General features: G+C 41.0%; 4 protein-coding genes across 4 annotated transcripts; 2 read left to right on the top strand and 2 right to left on the bottom strand.

The window, feature by feature from the left end:
• Positions 1 to 1713: 1713 nt before the first annotated feature.
• Cbr-cbp-1 lies at positions 1714 to 8971 on the top strand (the record flags this gene model as incomplete). Its single annotated transcript, XM_045244229.1, has 10 exons — positions 1714 to 1753; positions 1800 to 1876; positions 1926 to 2747; positions 3015 to 3563; positions 3605 to 3821; positions 3871 to 7707; positions 7754 to 7961; positions 8012 to 8207; positions 8421 to 8756; positions 8900 to 8971. 10 exons carry the CDS (start codon positions 1714 to 1716, stop codon positions 8969 to 8971), a joined length of 6354 nt encoding a protein of 2117 aa, XP_045094165.1.
• Positions 8972 to 10551: 1580 nt separating this feature from the next.
• On the bottom strand, positions 10552 to 12080 carry CBG09973 (the record flags this gene model as incomplete). Its single annotated transcript, XM_002641599.2, has 2 exons — positions 10552 to 10578; positions 11124 to 12080. 2 exons carry the CDS (start codon positions 12078 to 12080, stop codon positions 10552 to 10554), a joined length of 984 nt encoding a protein of 327 aa, XP_002641645.2.
• Positions 12081 to 16654: 4574 nt separating this feature from the next.
• On the top strand, positions 16655 to 18088 carry Cbr-usp-46 (the record flags this gene model as incomplete). The annotated part of the gene is made up of 5 exons (XM_002641598.1): positions 16655 to 16747; positions 16795 to 17020; positions 17064 to 17476; positions 17525 to 17704; positions 17753 to 18088. 5 exons carry the CDS (start codon positions 16655 to 16657, stop codon positions 18086 to 18088), a joined length of 1248 nt encoding a protein of 415 aa, XP_002641644.1.
• A 462-nt stretch (positions 18089 to 18550) lies between these two features.
• On the bottom strand, positions 18551 to 19933 carry Cbr-sqv-3 (the record flags this gene model as incomplete). The annotated part of the gene is made up of 6 exons (XM_045244228.1): positions 18551 to 18682; positions 19000 to 19150; positions 19203 to 19477; positions 19521 to 19608; positions 19678 to 19779; positions 19824 to 19933. The coding sequence occupies 6 exons, from the start codon at positions 19931 to 19933 to the stop codon at positions 18551 to 18553; spliced, it is 858 nt and encodes a 285-aa protein (XP_045094164.1).
• Between the last annotated feature and the right edge of the window lie 991 nt (positions 19934 to 20924).

Below are 20924 nucleotides of genomic sequence, written 5' to 3'. Positions count from 1 at the left end.
TACCGCTCTTCTGTCCCCTCCACTTTTTGCGCTTCTCCGGAAGAATTATGTATTCTCTGATTACACAATGGTACTTTCGACTATTCTCTATCTATTAAAGCCGTCCATATCTCTTATAGCCTCCTTGCGAACTTGATGAAGTCTTCTCAAAACGCTCAACCTCGAATATCGATTTTTTCAGCTTCTTGGTGCTCCTTACTTTTTTAGTCTAAATTTTAGATAGATGAACTGTGTTTGCTCTCTTTATGCGATGAAGCTTGTCGCGAACCTTCTCCGACGTCTTTTATCATGTTTTTCATTCCAAAACATAACTTCAACTTTGACTTGCTCTAACTCGGTCATCTTTCATGCTCTCGTGCTCTACTTCTCTAGATTTCTTCCTTCGTTTATTTTCTTCAAATCCATACCCAAAGTTCACCCTAAAAGTTCGAATTCAGACTGTAAGGTGGTCCGAAGCAAGCTTCATTCAGATTCTATGTTCCTTCGCCCGCGCGCGTGTCGCGTGCGGCAAGTGTTTTACCGTATCCCTCAACCGCGGGTCGTCGCTGCGAGACTCCTGCCAGCGAGGGACACCCCCTGTCGGCGTCCCCCTCCGACGCACACTGCATCATGGGTGGCTGAGTAGCGCCGTCTGTGGTCTCTACACTATTGAGTGGTATTTCACTGAACACCGTTCTGCGTTTCTTCACGTTCATGATCTAAAATGCGTGTCACGTGGAAAGCTTTTTGCAACTTTTGGGTCAAGAAATAGTTCAAATTTGGGTCAGGGGGCGGTACCTGAGGTCAAGGGACCACCTAGAAGCTGCAACGACCACCGGGGAGTTAGTCCGTCCAAAGATCATGAAATTGAGGGTACCTTGCAGCCAGCTGAGCTCAATGGTCCCAGGGACCATCGAAGTCAGATTGAACAAAAAAGGTCTATTTTGAATCCTTTGGGTCCAAATTGGGTACATATAGAAGTGATTTGGTGTCTAGGTGGACCATCTCAATCATAACCAAGGGATGTCTTATAGAAGTTTCATATCAGAATAACCCTAGTAATGCGCACAATTTTGCAACTTCTTTGGTCGGAATGGTTTCCCGGATCTCGAAGAGCTCTAGATTAGGATCTGGAGTCGATGGAAGTTTTTTGGAAACACCTGAATTTGGTATTTTCAAGTCGACCTTCTACGGTTTTGCTCTTTGCGGAGACTACCGTAACCCATTATGATCTCCGCCCCCCTCATTCTCCTTGCACTCGTTAATTTATTTTCTTTACTACTTTTTTTGCATTCATCATTTTTCTCCATAAATGGTTCACGCACCCTTAAAAAAGTGCATCCCTCCCCGTTCTTCCTATTGATTTTCCATCTACGTCTCTTGTGGCGGCTGATTCTCTCCATCTAGCACGCTCTTCTCTAGTTTCCTCTCCTTCTCTAACTTCCTCCTGCCCTTCGCCCCTTGCGGTTCGCCGATCTCTTTTTTTCTCTCTTCCTCTTCTCCAGCCGCGGAAAAATCTATATATCTATTCTCTCTCTCTCTCATCTCAGTTTTTTATTGTTTCAGACACAAACAGCTATATCTGGTGATTTTGCCAAACTAACCCAATAATTGGGAACTCTGATGAAGTAGTGGCCGATACGGGATAGTAAACCGACTCAGCCGCTTCATAAGTTCCAAAGTAGACGAGATCGCTTTGTTCAAATTTGTCAAATATATATTTTCTACTAATTGATGGATGAGCCACCATCAAAAAAATCTCGCGCGGATAGCGGTAAGTTCTAAAACGCGTTTAAGCTCGTTAATGGGAACGCTTTCAGAGTACGATTCGGGATTAGATGCTCTCAGTGCTCTTGACAATCTAGAGCCTCTGCCGACATCAAGCAAAGAAACAGATGTAAGTTTGAGCTTGTTCAAATGATTAATTTCAACTCTCTAAGTTTCAGGTAGACAATCCAAGCACATCAGCTGGTGGATCAGCAGGTCCTTCTGGCTCGACACCTCAGCAACATCCACCACAACAAGGGACACCACAGCCTTCTCAATCAGGCAGTGTTGGCTTCAATCTTCAGCCTGGGCAACCAGGAGTTCAGCAACAACAACAACCACAGACCATGGGTGGGGGCGCCAATGGAAGTGTGTTACAGGAACTGCTGATGAATCCATCACAAGCATCAAATAATTCACCTCGACCTCCTGGATATCCAACGGGACAGCAGAATGCGTTTAGTAGGAGTCCAATGATGTCAAACGGTACACCAAACATGATGTCGCCACCGAATATGGGTGGCCGGGTACCAGGGCCAAGTCCAGGAGGGCCTCAACAAGTTCCTGGACAACCACAGATGCGACCAGGGCAGCAAGGAATGTATCCACCTGGGGGAGATCAACAGATGATGATGGGAGCACAAGGACAACAATTTCCAGGAATGATGCCTAGGTACCCCCAATACGCACAGACTGGACCACCAGGAGCACAGGGAATCCCTCAACCAGGTTATCCAGGAGCAGGTCGGGGCGGACCGAATCCAGGACAACAAATGGGACGGGGAGGAATGATGAATGGAACGATGGGACGAAACGGTCCAATGGCACCTCAAGGAAGACCTGGAATGCCGCCTAATCAGCAACAAATGATGCAGCCAATGATGGATCGACAGTTCATGCAACATTCGCAGTACGGTCAGCAAAGGCCAGAGTTCATGCAGCAATATGGTCGAGGTCCAGCTTCCGGATATCCAATGATGCATCCGCAACATCAACAACAGGTTAGTTTTGTATTGTATTGAATACATCTGCTTCATTCATTCAAGCGTCGACTGAGCTCATGTATTTGTGCGTCAACATGCCAGAGTGTGTTTGCGAACTAAGCACTACAGTTAACGACTTTTTGATTTTGGTCGAAATGGAAACTTACAAATAACTATATTCTCTTTCTCTCTAAACAACTCTATTCCAGTTCATCATATATCACAATCACTCATTCTAGTTCATCCATTGATTACTGACGCTTTTTCATCTCTGTTACTTTTCAGATGATGATGGAAGCGAATGGTCGTCCACCCCACATGATGATGATGAACAATGGTCATCCTGGAATGGGACATGTGCCACCAACTGGTCCAGGAGCTCAAGCTGCTGCTGCTCAACACGCAGCTCAGCAAGCGGCTGCTGCGCAAGCTGCTGCAGCTCAACAACATCAGCAGCAACAACAACAGCAACAGCAACGTGATCAGGATGCACAGAGGAACGGTGCGGCTCGAGCAACAACACCCGGATCGAGCATGCTCGCGACTCATCAGGATCCTGAGAAGAGGAAGCTAATTCAGCAACAATTGGTTTTGTTACTCCATGCACACAAATGCTCTCAGAGAGAAAAAGTACTAGCTATCAAAAACGCCACAATCCCCTTTCTGAAGTTCTGTTTTCAGGAGAATCGAGACTATGCTGCTAAGAATCAACCTCCTCCACACGCTCCGTGCACACTGCCACATTGCTCCACAATGAAAGATGTTCTATCGCACATGACAAGTTGTAATGTCGGACGATTATGTCCTTGTAAGTTCTCTCGTTCCCGTTGTGTCGCTTCTTTTTCTCTATCTGGAAAGAGTTTCGAACAATTTAGCAAGAAGAAGCGCATAATCCCACCAACATTTCGCTTCACTCTAGCCACTGTTTGAAATCTCTTTCAGCCGATACCACACAAACAACAAAAAAATGTTCAGTTGCCCATTGTGCTTCATCTCGTCAAATAATTGCTCACTGGAAGAATTGTTCTAGAGAAGACTGTCCGGTTTGTAAACCGTTGAAGAGGATACAAGATACACCTTTGCAATTCTCATGTGAGTGGAACCTCAAAGAATTATTTGATTTTATTCTTTTCTTTTTCAGTGCCCGATCTGGCCAACTTGATCGGAGTCAATGGAAACTCGAACGGAAGTGCAGAGGGTGACGGGCTGTCGCAATTTGGTTCTCCTTCTATGCGCTCTGGACAGATACCTAATTCACTCTTCGAAGGATTCCATGGAGATCCATTCCAACGGAACGGCAATCGCGGTGCACAACGGCCAGGCGGCAGCAATGGAGAGATTCCTAACTTACCTCCACCGGATATGCCGGATTGTACAAAGGAATGGCATCATCAAGTTACCAAAGATCTTCGGAACCATTTGGTTGGAAAGTTGGTGAAGGCGATATTCCCAGAGCCTGACCCAGGAGCAATGAATGACAATCGCCTGAAGGACTTGATCGCTTATGCCAGAAAGGTCGAGAAGGAGATGTTCGAATCAGCAAACGACCGTGAAGAATACTATCATTTACTGGCAGAGAAGATTTATAAAATCCAAAAAGAACTTCAGGAGAAGAAGAACTCTCGACTGTCGACTCAAGGAGCAGCTCCTCATGATCGTAAGTTGTCACTATTGAAAGGCAGCGATTTTAATTCATTTTCTTCAGCGTACAACAACATTCCACCATCCAACGAGCTCGCTCAGATGCTTGGTGTTGAAGGAGGACGCAGCAATGACGTTCATATGGATGGTAGTATGGGAGCGCCAAGCCAACAGCATACACCATGGGGAGGAGCTCCAAATTCTAACGTGCAGAACATGCCAAACGGTCAAATCCCTCCGCTCAACAATGGATCTACTTTCCCACAGAGTGGAAGCAGCACACCAAACATGGGAGCCCCGTCTACCACCGGTGGCCTTCTTCAGCCGAAACTTGAGCCAATGGATGAGAATGTTGATTCGATGAGCTCCAGACCAACCACCGCAGCCGGCTTTGGTGGAGGATCCAGTTCATCAACTCCAGCGCCAATGCTTAACGGTATCGTGATTAAAAAGGAAGAAGATTCAATGGATGAGACATCTAATCAAGCTCCAGAATCAGTGAAGGATGTCAAGCCTTCAGAGAAGCCATCTGAACCACAAGTGAAGAGAGAACCGACACCACCACTAGCCGAAGATACTGTTTTCACGCAGGAAGATCTTATAAAGTTCTTGTCGCCAGTTTGGGAGACTCTGGACAAAGCAGAAGACGCTGCTCCATTCCGTGCTCCAGTCGATGCGAAGCTTCTCAATATTCCGGACTACCACGATATCATTAAGCGTCCAATGGACCTGGAAACGATCCACAAGAAGCTTCATTCCGGTCAATATCAGAATGCATTTCAATTTGTTGACGATATATGGCTGATGTTTGATAACGCTTGGCTTTACAACAGAAAGAACAGCAAAGTGTACAAATTCGGAATCAAGCTGTCTGAATTATTCGTCGCTGAAATGGATCCAGTTATGAAAGTCATGGGTTACTGTTGCGCCAAGAAACTTGCCTTCACTCCACTTTCGTTGTTCTGTTATGGTGCTGCCATGTGTACGATAGCAAGAGAACAACAATACTGGGTTTACGAGCAGAGTTCAACACAGTATAATGTCACAGTCACCGAGAGATACACCTATTGCCAGAAGTGCTTCGATGCGTTACCACCTGAAGGAATATCACTCTCTGAAAATCCAAACGACCGAACGAATATGGCTCCGAAAACGGCGTTCAAGGATATGAAGAACAACAACGTCGACTACGAACCATTCGAACGGTGCAAGTATTGTATGCGGAAATGGCATCGTATTTGTGCTCTCCACGATAAGAAGGTGTATCCAGAAGGATTTATATGCGAGTGCTGTCGGACTGCAAAGAAATACCAAAAACCGGAGAATAAATATCTGGCTAGCAAACTTCCACATAACCAGCTATCTACATTCCTCGAAGATCGTGTCAATGGTTTTATAAAGAAGCAGTTGCAAGCGGAGGCACACAAGTATCCAGTCATAATCAGAACTCTCTGCGTTCAAGATAAAGAAGCTGAAGTGAAACCGCAGATGAAGCAAAAGTATGTGGAGAGTGGACAGTTTCCTGAGAAGTTCCCATACCGGACCAAGGCCGTTTTTGCATTCGAGATCATTGATGGAGTTGAAGTTTGCTTCTTTGGTCTTCATGTTCAAGAATATGGAAGCGATTGTCCAGCTCCAAACGCTCGAAGAGTTTACATTGCTTATCTCGATTCTGTTCATTTCTTCCAACCTCGCGAGTTGCGTACAGATGTCTACCACGAGATCCTTCTTGGATATCTTGATTACGCCAAGAAGCTGGGATACACGATGGCTCACATTTGGGCGTGTCCTCCATCGGAAGGTGATGACTACATCTTCCATTGCCATCCACCAGAGCAGAAGATTCCAAAGCCGAAACGTCTTCAGGATTGGTACAAAAAGATGTTGGAGAAGGGAGTGCAAGAAGGAAGTGTCGTGGAATTCAAGGATATATACAAGCAAGCTAGAGATGATAATCTTGTCACACCTACTCAACTTCCATACTTCGAAGGAGATTTCTGGCCAAATGTAATAGAAGATTGTATACGGGAAGCGTCGAATGAAGAAGCTCAGCGTAAGGTGAAGGAAGATGATGACGATGGCGACGATGCAGATGGAGGCCTTGGTGGAAGTGACAGTGGCAAGAAGAAGAGCACGAAGAACAAGAAGAACAACTTGAAAAAGACCACCAAGATGAACAAGAAAAAGGCTGGAAGTCTCACAGGGAACGAAGTCGCTGACAAACTTTTCTCGCAGTTTGAAAAACACAAGGAAGTGTTCTTCACCATCAGACTTGTCAGCTTGAAAGACGAACCAACTGTCCTCGCTACTGGAATAAACGATCCTGATGGTTTGATGCCTTCGGATATGATGGACGGTCGTGATACGTTCCTTACCAAGGCTAGAGAAGAACATTGGGAGTTTTCGTCTTTAAGAAGAGCTAAATATTCGACGTTATGCCTTGCATACTCTCTTCATGAAGCCGACTCAAAGGGAATGGAGTACACATGTAACAAGTGTAATGGACCAGCAACGTGGCACTGTCAAACTTGTGATGACTTCGATTTGTGTGATAGATGCAAGCCAAGCGTCTCACATCCTCATGAATTGGAAAAGATGAAGAATCTGATGACAGGAGAAGGTCCAGAAAGTGCTTCAAGTGGATCTCGCTACGAAAGCATTCAGAGATGTATCGCATCGCTTGTTCATGCTTGCCAATGCCGTGATGCCAACTGTAGGCGGATGTCGTGCCACAAGATGAAGCGTGTCGTTCAGCATACGAAGTTGTGCAAGAAGAGGATCAGTGGAACATGTCCAGTTTGCAAACAGTTGATTGCCCTCTGCTGTTATCACGCCAAACACTGCAACCGAGATGGATGTACTGTTCCATTCTGTATGAACATCCGCCAGAAACTTGCCGAACAAAAACGATCACAACAACGACGAGCTGACATGATGATGAGGAGAAGAATGGAAGGACTTCATTCACTTGTTGGAGGAGGACCCGTCCCACCAACTCCAAGTGTTCCTACCAATAATGCCGCTGTCCCCACCAATGTACCAACACCGCCAACGAATGCCGCAGCTCCTGGGCAGCCTGGACCTGCAGTGAAAGGAGGAGGCGTTGGCCAAGCCCAACCACAACAACAACAAGGAGGTCCGATGAGTGCTGGAACTCCTAATGGTGTGCCTGGAAATGGAATCGGAACAGCTCCGTTGAGTGCAGGAATCGGCCAATCGTTAGGTTTCGGAGGAGGATTAGGAATGCCCAGTGGAGGTCCTAGCTCAGCCCAAAACGGACCACTCCCTGGAAACAACCCACCATCCATTGGAGGACAGAATCAAGGTCGTTTCATGCGTAAGTTTCACAACTTGAATTTTTTCAATTATCTGATTTCTTTCAGCAAATGGTCAAGGATTCGGACAAGGTCAACCATCAGGAGGACAACAAGGCATCTACCCAGGAATGCAGCGACCAGGAATGGGTCACGGAGGTCTCGGAGGAATGAACCAGACTCAACCACAGCAGATGCCTGGACAGGCTGGTCTTTCTGGACAACAACAGCCAGGCCGTCCTGGAATTCCCGGAATCGGCCAGAATCCACAATTCAGGTATTTATTCGACACCACTTTTACAGAACCTAAACAATCAGTTATTCCAGGCCCAACCAGGATATGTACAACATGATGAACATGCCGCAAGGCCAGCAACAACCACAACAACCGATCGATAATACGTTGGCACCGCAAATAACGAAGATCAACGCTCGATTAAAGGCAGCGAAGACCAATCAAGAACGAGAAATGGTATTTTCTGATTTGAAGAAGACTCCGCATTTATTTCATGCTTGGTTGAGGGTGAGTTGTGAATCTAAAAAACTGCTTCACATCCAAATTTAGTTTTCCTAATTTCCGTTTTTTCTAAGCCTCTTGTTAACCAGCTGAAAATTTATGTATGGGTTTTGATTTTTATTAGACTTCCCAAGTGTCCGCGTTCTAAATAATTCTGCATATTCCTAATAGATAGTCCTTTTACCTTTGTTTATAGTGTTTTGAATGTGGGTTATACAGGTTCACGGAAACAGCGGACAGTACAATCCAATGATGGCTCAACAGATGCAAGGTGTTCCTCCGATGCAAATGGGACAAAACCCTCAACAGCAACAAATGCAACAACAGCAAGCTAACATGCGTGTTGGCGCAAACTTTGCTGCGGGACCGAATCAGCCACGAGGCCCTGGAGGCCAGTTCGCATCGATGAACCCATCAATGTCTCAGCATGGACAACAGCAACCAGGAGGATGGCCACAACAACGGCAACAGAATCCTGGAATGCCTCAGAATAACATGCCGTTCAACCAGGTTGGTTTTAGTTATATGTTCTCTCTTATACGGGATATATGTCGCGCCACTGACCTCTGAATCAATGTGGTTTTCTCGCTTTTCTGGTTTTGATTCTGTAACCCCTATAACAAGATAGCATTACTTTATTATAATCAAAAAAATGATAGAATTTGTAAATCGCAGTAAAACTAACTTGGTTTTTTCAGTTCCAGAATCGACAGCAGATGATGATGATGCAACAACAACAGTCTCATCCATCGAATGCCGGCGGCCAATAGTCTTCTTTTATTTCATGTATACATTTCTTTTCCACCCATTCCCTCACCTTTATCCGCGTTTGCTTCCATGTTCTTCTAAGTCCGACCCATTTTCATCATCACCAATATCTCACAAATTACGTGTAACACTTCCACATGTCTTCATAAAGTTCTATAATTCTCGTCTCTAATTTTCCAAGAAAAATACATCTGTGATAGCGCAGCCACACCTAAAGCACCCAGTAAAATACCTCAGTCTTGAACGTGTACAATCCCATAAAGTGGATAGCTTCCCCGGCCCCTGATTCCCCATATTGTCTGTACAGATATGTCCCGATTAACACCACTCCTCTTTTTGATACCAGTTACGGGCACACACCTTTTTAGCCTAACATTTGTGATGCCTCACATCATCAATTGTTTCATTTCCCCTTTGCGTCATAAAGACTACCCCCAAAGTGAATTGCTCATTCTCTGTAAATTTTTAATGTTAAATCCTACGCATTGATTGTGTCCCCACTTTATTATTTTTTTTTCTGAATAGGTCATTGTTACGTTGTTATTCTGAAAACGCGCAGTGATTGATTCAAATTGTCTTTTGTAGTTTTGAACGCATCCCGCCCCCCTCTACTAACATCTCTGTTCATTATTTCATTCGACTCGTTTTGTCATTTACTTGCGTATAGGAATCATTCAAAAATTGCCCCACTAATATGTTGTATATTCTCAAATTTTATTCGATTTTGTTCTCCCCACCCAACACTACCTTTTTATTATTATTCTTCATGTCTTTTTAACATCATACATAGACGTCCTAGATGTGTATTTTTTGCCCATTTTTCTTGGTTAACAACTAAATATTTATAATTCAAAACTGGTGTTCAATTTTCTGATAATAAGAAAAAGAAAACAAAAATCAGAAATCTCGGGTAAAAATGGAATTTTTGAGTTGAATTGCATTCTATAGATGCATGAAAATCCAATAAATATTGTCGAAACAAATACCAATGTTCTCAAATATTCCACGAAAAAAAAACATGCACAAGTGTAACCAGGTCTATCCAAAGTCTGCTGAACGACGGTTGAACAGGAAGGCAAAAACGGGTGAAAAACTACTTATTAAATAGAAGTTGGGAAGGAGGGGATACGTCGGTGACGCTCTGTCGATAGATCTTCCATGGATCTTCCATGTCTGCGAATCGGAAGATTTTCAAGCAATCAGGCCGATAATTTTTCTTCTCGAAACTTTTAAAATTGTTCTATTTTGTCAAGTGTCAAGTTATCTCACAAATTACGTGTAACACTTCCACATGTCTTCATAAAGTTCTATAATTCTCGTCTCTAATTTTCCAAGAAAAATACATCTGTGATAGCGCAGCCACACCTAAAGCACCCAGTAAAATACCTCAGTCTTGAACGTGTACAATCCCATAAAGTGGATAGCTTCTCCGGCCCCTGATTCCCCATATTGTCTGTACAGATATGTCCCGATTAGCACCACCCCTCTTTTTGATACCAGTTACGGGCACACACCTTTTTAGCCTAACATTTGAGATGCCTCACATCATCAATTGTTTTATTTCCCCTTTGCGTCATAAAGACTACCCCCAAAGTGAATTGCTCATTCTCTGTAAATTTTTAATGTTAAATCCTACTATTTGTTATTTCATCTTTTCTTGGACGAAACTTGGGATGCAATTGAATTTCACTAGATATTATATCTGTGGATTCCTTGTAATACCAAATTTTGTCACCAAAATCTTTGATCTTAATTGGAATTTGTCCTTGCTAAACTTGCCTTAAATCCATCAAAATGAGTAAGATCAATAAACTCAATTTGATCTTCATCAATTTCTTTACAGAATGTTACTTGAACTATTCCCAATGAATCTTTATCTTCGGAAGAAAAAACTTTAACCTTAATTGCAGAATGATTTAACTGTTTTTGAATGTATCTCCTAGGATTATCTCTTATTAGTGTTTCAAGAAGACTGGAGTGTTCATTAAATATATCACACATTACTTCAGTTGTGTGTCTCAAAAGATTATTTGATTTGTTCTCAAGGTATTGAAACTCTCCAGCTGCTTGAAAATCTGAGTAAACTTGTCTTCTTGTTCTTTTAGATTTTCTATTTTCAAATTCTTTTAGTGCATATTCAGCAAATTTAGTAACGTATTCATCATAACTTGGAAAAGTATCACAAGCATCCTTAGATCGAATGAAATCTTTTATTTCTTTATCTTTAGACCTTAGGTAATCAGCATAACTTGGAAGCAGTGAACAATCATTTTTAATCTTTGAGTATTCTTCATAAGTAGGTAATGGAAAAGGTCTAGAAGTGTCTTCTAAACTTTGATTTGCTTCTATAGATCTTTTGATCCTATTTGTAGTTTCAATCCTCTGGATTTCAGAATCTTTGATTTTATTCGAATTCACAGAAGTAGTAGTAGTAGTATTCAATAATCCTTGTCTTTCCATTTTTTCCTTCTTTCTCTTTTCGAACTCTAGATATTGCTTCATTTTTTCTTCTCTTCTCTTCTCAAATTCTTTACGATCAGCTTCGTATTTATCTCTTACTTCTTTGTCTTTTTCCTTTTGGATTCTATTTCGATCCATTTGGATTTGTTGCTCACGAAGTTCTCGATCCTTTTGGATTTCTCTTTGTCTTTTATAATATTCTTCTCTTTCTTTTTGATACAATCCTTCGGATCTAGGAGTCGAAGACTCTGCATATTTCTGAGGATTTGACAATCCTTCGGATCTAGAAATCTCTGATGTTGAACTCATTTCTTGAAGACTAGGAGTTGATGGTAGTGCTTGTTGTGTCAATCCTATGGATCTAGGAAACTTCGATTCTGTTGGAATTCTTGGTATTTCGTTTTGTAACTGACGTACTGCAAAACCTTCATCACTAATTAAGAGATCAAGATTACAATCTCTCACAATATTGTTTTTATTCAAACTCAAAGCAATTTGATTTTCACTATTTATCCACAGTCCATTATTCATGATTCCATCTAATTTTCTAATTGAAATATATTGACAATTCTGGGAAGTATTTACATCCCAAATCATAATTTCATTCTTCTTTATTGGACAAGAACCATCCTGATATTTACACTCTGACATATCTGCTAACACATTAGATGGCCTACTTTGATTGAAATGTGAATATACTTTAGTCTCAATAATTACACAATTCTCTTTGTAATATCTTTTGCTTGTAAAGAAACTAGACACACGCAAACGCGTTGGGCTAGAGTGAAAGGCAGAGACGCAGAGGAAAGCGAGAGACGCCATCATCACATTCTTCCTCTATTCATGCTTGTTGTATTTTAGGAAATATCTGTGTTCTTTTATTTACATAATGCTGAAATAATTTGAATATTAATGCACTTTATACCACGATTTTTTCTCTATTCATTCTCAATTTTCAGCAGTCATCAAGCAATTAGTCGGTCAACATGAGCGAACACAACAAGGTAAGCATAAATTTATGTGTTTCTAAATTGATTTGTCTTTTTAGAGTTCGTCGTCAGATGAGTCGTGGCAGAAGCTCGCTTTGCCGTACGACGAATTCGATGTTTTGGTCTCGGACATTTGCAGTGGTAATTTACTTATTTATATGATATAGAAGCTTTTCTACCTCTTCTTTCCATCATTGTCTCCTTCGATACGTCACCTGGTCTTGATCTTTTCATTTTTACCCTGAATCGAAGAATATTGTTTCTCAATTGTGTTTCTCAGTTTTTATTCAAACAAAGTTATATATTCCTTCACAAAATCGACGAATTTCCTTGAATTCGGAAGAAATTCGGTGAAAAATTACCGAAAAACGGCGACGCCCCCTTGTTTACTTGTTTGTTTGTGTATTCACCGGTGCTATTTTTTTTGAATTGACAATAAATCAATTTTAAGGCATATCTTTGATTAACATTAGATTTTCCAAAAATTTCGATTCCAGCGACAGTCGATTCGAAGTGTATACGTTTTTCAACGTAGTGGCTAGTGTTCCTACTGTGTTTCTGTTTCTGCAGATACGACAAGATTAACCTGAAAATTGTTCTTTTAAGCGAAACGTTCTATTTTTACTCACTTTTTGAAATCGAACACCTTCCATCTCTCCTTTCACCACTTTCGCTACATCATCCTTTGTAAAATCTTCCTTTTTTTTTAATAAAACGAGACAACTTTGGCAAAAAACGATTAAAATTAAGCCAAAAAAACAATAAAGAAATGTGCGTTAACGAAAAAATGCAGACTGCACAACTTTTTAACTACCGTAGTGCGCATAAAAACGCCGGGGGCCGCCGCCGTTCGCCGGCTGCAGCCGAGTCGTCGCCGGCTAGCCGGCGAAACGCCGAAATTTTGCCGCCGGCGTTTGTTTTTCCCAGCCCTGCTTGGGGTGCCGTGCGGAGGCTGCAGATTTTCGAGTGAACCGAGGGGTTTTGGCCAAATTTTTGCGCCCGCGCGTCCGTCTGTCCGTCCGTCCGTCAGATCAGTCAAAATCAGTGAAGACGCGGGGGACAGTTTTTTGGAATTTTCTGAGTTACCGCTACCCCGGATGAGCGATGAGCATCGGATGAGCAGCGGTGACCCAGACAACATCAGACGAACGGACCTGACTGATCAGACAAAGCTTGTCTGGAATTGTGGGCCCGTTTTGGCCAACTGGATGGCCGCTACGTTGCGAAACATATAGCTAAAAAAAATTATCGGTGGCCGAAGCTTGGGCGAGCAGCAAAAACAGCTCAGTTTTCAAAGAACTTTTTCAAGTTACTCGAAATTTTTTGAAACTTTTCGTCTATAAAAATATTTTTTCGGAATATATCATAAAGTGGTCAACGGATAAAATGTTTGTCCTAATATCAGTAATATTTTATTAGTTTTACAAATGTTTGATATCTTTTAGATGAACCGAGATAATTAAGGTCAAAGTCGAAGTTAAGAGGTCATTCCGTTCGAATGATTCCTTTAAACTTTGAGAAATAAATTTTTAAAAAATTCATCAACAATAAAAAACTATTTTTTATTGTTGATGAATTTTTTTTCAAAATTTCGTCCTTGAAAAATAGAACGCCGCCCTCTATTTGAACGCCCCCTGCAATAGAACGCCACCTAAGCCCCCTCCAAAAAATAGAGCGCCATGGCGTTATATTACAGTTTTACGGTAAGTTAATTTTTTACGTAAACATCTCTTATGTTTATTGAAACTCAAAACGGGAATGTTACAATAGAAAAGATGGCGAGGTTTCGATTGAGTTGGACGGAATGCATATTTGGTAATATCGGACGCAGTCTAAAACAAAAAGAGATGCAATGGTTTAATATTATAATGTAGGAAAATCGAAGAATTAGCGACGCCCATTTCTTTCGATTTCTCTGGTGATACTGTAGATTCTTTCTGCCAAGAGGTGGTAGTAGTGCTCGCGGCTGGTTGCCAGGTTGTATGTCTGACGTTCGATTTCACGAGCATCCTCATAAATGTTCTGCTGTTGGTCCACGTCATCAGGGAAATCATCGGCTTCCGGGAAAATCGCGATGATGATCTTACGAATAAGATGGTCCCGAAGGTCTTGGGTAATTTGGTGGTGCCACGGTTGGTTGACTTCTTCCATAGTCCGTTTATGAGCCGCCTGACAATTTTAGATAGAATAAAATTTAATTTCAAAAAAAAAGAAGAAAAAGGAGGAAGAGAAAAGAATAAGAAGAATTCTAACATCTTCATTCGAAGAAAATGCCCAGTTGCCTAGGCAAACTCATTGAAACGTGAAGGGAATGGAAGAAATCGACAAGCAACACGAAAAGAATGGATCACGGGAGCCGAGTGACACTTCCAGTCTGCGTCTCTGACTTCCACCGGAAAAATGAAATAGGAGAAGAGCAAAGAGGAAAAAGAAGAATAAGAAGAAGACGTAAGAGAATACAAACTGGGATTTTGGAGGATGATCTTCGGATAAGACGAATGTAAGAAGGAGGATGAGAGACTACGATAGCATTTTCGAGGACTACGGATCATGCTTTATTGATGAGAGTATGATAACGAGGGGCACGGGGTTTGAATTGCTGTTGCATGCGGATGCGCTCTAATGGGAAGGTGGCGTGTCTAAGGTTTTAGGAAAATAGAAAAAAGTAAATTGGGAGCGAGAGGAAACAATCTCACTGCAATTATCCCAACGCGAGAAATGTAAAGCTGACATGCACCTTCTCTTTTGAGCGCAACCACATACCACAGCAGCTTGATCCCTGTGGAGGGAATATGGTCGAAACAACATGCTGGTACTACAATGTGCATGAATTTAAGTTATAGGCTTACTCGAATCTTTCAAAAGATATAATGTGATCGATTCGATTTTAAAAAAGGTCCCGACTCGAATACTGCCGTAACTTGAAAATATTTTTCTTTTCCCATAATTTTTCGATTCTCCTGAGTTTGCGGCTTTTCCCCGTACCGAAAACTTGTATTTTTCGACCAGCTGGCCGAAGCAGTGAAAACGGAGAAAAAAACCGGAAACTAAATAAAATCTTTTGGGTTACAGTAGTTTTCATTCCGGGACCGGGGGTTTTCTTCGACAATTCATTTTTAGACGAATAAATAGAATTGACTAGGAAGCTGTTCTTCTTGACGAAAAAAGAGCCGAGACTGGGAAGAATAAACGCCTGCGTCTCTAACTTGGGGAGTCGAAAAAAGGAAAAAGACAACAGGACACAAAAGAATTGAGTGCAAGGATTCAAAGAAGCGACTAATCAAAAAGAAACAAAAATAGAAAAGTAAAGATTTCAACAAATGAAATGTAAAATAAAGATTACATGAGAATACAATGAAAGTGTAATTTTGTTTCAGATTTTTTGTTTTTTTATAGGAAAATAATTGATTTTTAGTCAGTCAGTCCAAAAAATTTTGCTTCAATCGAATCCAACTTTCAAGCTTAACAAGATTCACCTTCAATCGTCTGATTCCCGTCCATTCAGAATCCCTGTTTTAATGTTTACCACAAAGATCGGTTTATCCCAAAAATTTAATAATTTAATTAGATCATTATTATTTTTTTCTTTTCTTTTCTGGAAATGTGTTGTTCTTTGTCTGAAAATTGTTCTTCATCTTCTCCTCGTAAAACCTACAGTAATCTTCCCGTGTTTCACAATTTCCGCGAGGGAAATTGTGCAAGTGCGCTCTATTGGACAAAAAGTTTTTCCAAAGTTTTTGACAACTTTTTTCGCGAAAAATTGATAATTTTGAACTTTAATCTGACGGTTTTTCTCATTCTTCAAAAAAAAGCAACGTTTGACATACTTGTTAACATCAATTTAGTTTTATCAGTCTGCATTTATCTGATTTCATCTGAGAAAGTTTTTTGGATGTGAATGGTATTCAATTAATGGCTTCCCTTCTTTGTGAACTATCGCTGACTTCTCTGTTATCTCGCGGCTTCAGTTACCAACTAAATAAGCTCACATTTCCACTTTCTCAGCCCATCTCTTCAAGCAAATTTGGGGGACTCGCGACGCGGGAAGAAAACAGATTGAAAACGGGCAGAATGAGTGAACATCGACAAATAGGCGGCGAAAGAAACAGAGTAAAATAGATGGCTGCTCTCTTTTTCCATTTCCTTCTCTATTTTCTTCATCTTGTTCCCGTTGTCCGAGTTCTTGTATTAATATTTTCATAATTTCTCAGAGGTACCACCGCTCGTTGATTTCTGATGGGTGCCAATGGATCATCACAGTTGGAACGGGAAATCAGTAGGACGGAATCGGGCACCCTCACAAATGAACACTATTACGGGCTTGTAAATGTAAGACTAATGCGCAAATCAAAATCAAAGCCTATGGTTTTTTTCAGTTCGGAAACACATGCTACTGCAACTCAGTGATACAGGCCTTGTTCTTCTGTCGACCATTCAGGGAGAAAATGCTCAACTATAGGCAAACACTGAAAAAATCCGGAACATCGAAAGAAACATTGATGACATGTCTCGCTGACTTATTCCATAGCATAGCTAATCAGAAAAGACGAGTCGGGACAATTGCTCCGAAACGATTCATCACGAAGCTAAAGAAAGAAAACGGTACAACTCCAGCCGTTGTTTTTTGAAATATAAAATGTTGCAGAATCATTTGACAATTACGTTCAACAAGATGCTCATGAGTTCTTCAACTATTTGCTCAACTCAATATCAGAAGCGCTGATTACGGATAAGAAGGCTGAACGAGAAAAATCCTCCCGTCACGGGACGATCAAGAAAGGAAATGTAACTGTGAATATGTCACCAGCAACCGCAGGAATCTCGAAAGACGAGCGTGAACGCAACGGAACGGAAGGCAGTGATTCCCGACCAGAATCGACGTGGATCCATGAGATCTTTGAAGGAATTTTAACGAACGAGACGAAATGTTTGAGTTGTGATACAAAGTCATGTAAAGACGAAAACTTTCTGGATCTTTCAATTGATGTCGAACAGAACACCTCTATTACCCACTGTCTCAGAGTCTTTAGTGAAACAGAAACACTCTGCGGAGATCAGGTAAACGATTTTACTTGTTTGAGATTGATTGAAAATCTGGATGTTCAGAAGTACTACTGTGAAACGTGTTCCTCAAAGCAAGAAGCTCAAAAACGGATGCGGATCAAAAAGCCACCACAGCTTCTAGCTCTTCATCTGAAACGATTCAAATACGTGGACTCTCTCAACAGACACACCAAGCTTTCTTACAGAGTGGTCTTCCCATTGGAATTGCGACTTTTTAATGTGGTAATTTGTTCATGAATCGGTTATTCATGATCACCATCAATTTTTCAGAGTGACGATGCAGAAGAAGCTGATCAGATTTACGATCTAGTTGCGACTGTCGTGCACTGTGGAGCAACTCCGAACCGAGGTCACTATATCACTCTGGTGAAAAGTAACTCATTTTGGCTGGTCTTCGATGATGATATCGTGGAAAAGTTAGACGTGTCTTCAATGGAAGAATTCTCCGGAATGTCAACAGAGGCCACTGCCCAGATGACTTCTAATCAATCAGCTCCGCAAAAAAATTCGGAATCCGCATATATTCTTTTCTACCAAGCTCGTAACTATGTGGCTGAAGATTCGAATCACAGTCACAGACCAAAGAATAGCACTCATTCTGTATAATCTCACTCTTGCCATCACTAATTTTATTTATTTCTAATAGATATATTTCTAAACCGACCCTCTCCCGAAACGAGTATTTAATTCAGCCTACTTTCCTACTTTCTGATCCCGAGTTTTCCTATTTCCGTTTTCATAGAAATCGATCACATTCACTAGAACTATACGGATTATTTCGCAGTTTGCCGATTTAGCCTGGTTGTCTACTTTCGTTATGTAAATAATTTCTTCACCTGAAACTTATAACAATTTGTATATTTTATGAATAAATTATTGGCAGGCACTATAATATGTAGTACCAAAAAAGCGAAACAATTGAAAGGAATCACAAGTATGAAGAAAATAAAGGCCACAAAAAAAACGACCCGAGTTGCACAAGAGACCTGTATCAAACACTAAAAAAGGCACAAAGAAAAAGTAGATTTGAAAACTAAATCGGGGAAAAAAAATAAAAGTATAATTGATCTATGATTTGCAATAAGGGGTCCAACTCATGTCACAATACAATGCGACATTAATAACGGTAACAGATGATCCAGAGAAATCAATAAGACGTCGATTTTCAATTGTGTAACGTACATTACGAAGACCGGATTCCTGGAAGAACAGTTTTGAATGGTTTTTAGGCAGTCCCAAATACGAGTGGTAAACACCCCCTGATATTTTTTGAAATTTTGAAAAAGACGTGAGGGGGGACCCTTTTGTAATATACACCTACTGATATTTTTGAAAAATTGAGACAAAACACTAAAGGGGGGACCCTTATGAAAATTTTCACCCCCTGATACTTATTTTTGGAAAAAATGCAAAAAGCACATAGGGGGGACCCTTATCTGATTTTTACACCCACTGATATTTCGTCGGCCAAATTTTCAGTATCAGGGCCTGGTTTTTAGTTGTTGCTTTTTACTGACATGATCTCGTTTTCGTTTAATCTCCCATTGTTTCATATCTTTCTTTTTAGGAGTATAATCTCGTTTCCGTTTGGGACCGTGAATATGACGAAACGTATTTGTGCTATTCGTTGAAAGACCGGATACTCGAGTTAGATTGAGTTTGCTGTCCCTGCAAAACGAATGATTGTATTAGAATCTTCGACGCACCACAATAAGCATACACGACTCTCAAATAGAACTCATCATCTTCCAGTCCCCAGCCCCAATACTTGTTGGACATTCCATTGAGTTTCTTGTAATCGCGTAACGTTAACATCAAGATTCCTCCTATGAATTTTTCGTAGTGATATTTAGGATGATATTCCGGAGAAGTGATATGACGAATGATTCCAACTTCTGGGAAATTGTATGGGACCTCCGGGTTGATAGGAAGAAGATCCACATCGTTCATCACCATGTAATCACATCCAAGTCGATCTGCTTCATTCCATCCAACCTGAAATACTATATTTAGCTGGCGAAAGATTGATTACCATTACATTTATCAGTGAAGCACGATTAAAACGAAGGGAATCCGTTTGGTTGATTATCAGGATATGATGTGAGACGTTTTGATTATGAAGAAATCTGAAAAACAATACTTACTGTGCATAATCATGGACGTTTTCGTTAATGTGTAATTATCTAAAAACATACTGGGACATATGCGGGGAAAACTCTCGAAGCTCTTCAAAACGATCACGATACGGGACGATTACACATAATTTATGAATGCTGATTTGTGGAGGTCTGGGATCTCTGGAAAACGAAAATTCATATTTGTTGATAATCTGTAAACTTACATGTAATCAGTCATCAGATCCATATCGAGTACTACAAGGACTACGAGATAACATAGAAGCAGTGATATTAAAATTATTCCAGATAGAATCAAACGGGCTTTGAGCTTCATCGCATCTGGTGAAAGTGTTGTTTGAGAAGTGGCTCTTCTGAAAAATGTAAGCTATTCAAGTGTTTGTGAAGTGAAGAAGAAAGGCATCTGGCGGTAAATGCAAACAATTCACAGATGCAGGATGCGCTTCCAGGATGCTTCGAGGCCTGAACATTGATTCCACGTTGTAACATGGCAACCTAAATTTTTTGGGGGAATTCGAGAAACTGTCAATTTCTCTAGTATGTATCTTAAGAACTGATGTCTTCTGAATATGTTAGAATGGAATTATTGATGTCTCGATGCGTTTTAAATAACTATAGAACGAAAATTGAAGCTCAAAGCACTCAAATTAGTGTCGTTTTTAATTCGCTGCAGTACCATTCCTTTACAGTATAATACCCTCACCGAATGTGTACCTTCAGGTGAGTACTGTAGCACAGCGGTTTCGCAATGAATGGGTTGAATAAATAAACATGTTTTTTGCCGCGTTCAAAGTTGATTTCCAGGAGTAATTTCTGTCCAAAGCTGCCATTGTTTTCCAGATTTCCAGGCACACTAAACTTCACTTTTCCAGATTTCCAGGCACACTAAACATCACTCGTTTTGACTGTGTTCTCTCTGTTGATTCATGCCCATTTACGGCGAGTCTAGAAGCGGATCCCTCTGGAAAACAATGGCAGCTTCGGCAGCGTTTTTCCAGGAAATTACTCCTGGAAATCAACTTCGAACGCGACATCTGCTTGCAAGCGCTTGTTTCACATATTTTGTTCATGACTAATATTGCCTTTTCTATTTCTCAGATGTTGCATTAAAATGCATTTTGTTTAAAAATCTTCGTATGAATCGCAAGATTCGCAACCGTTCAATTTATGGGGTGATTCACCAAAATGTAGAAAAATTCGGAGAAATGGAGAAAATTTCGCAAAACCGCGGAGAATGAACCAATCTCGCTGAAATTTCGGAAAAAAATCGGAGAAAATTATAGAGAGCATATTCAAAAAATTTGGGG

The sequence above is a fragment of the Caenorhabditis briggsae genome, assembly GCF_000004555.2.
Source record: "Caenorhabditis briggsae complete genome, chrIII, whole genome shotgun sequence".
NCBI lineage: Eukaryota > Metazoa > Nematoda > Chromadorea > Rhabditida > Rhabditidae > Caenorhabditis > Caenorhabditis briggsae.
This window is presented reverse-complemented; position numbering and strand designations above follow the sequence as displayed.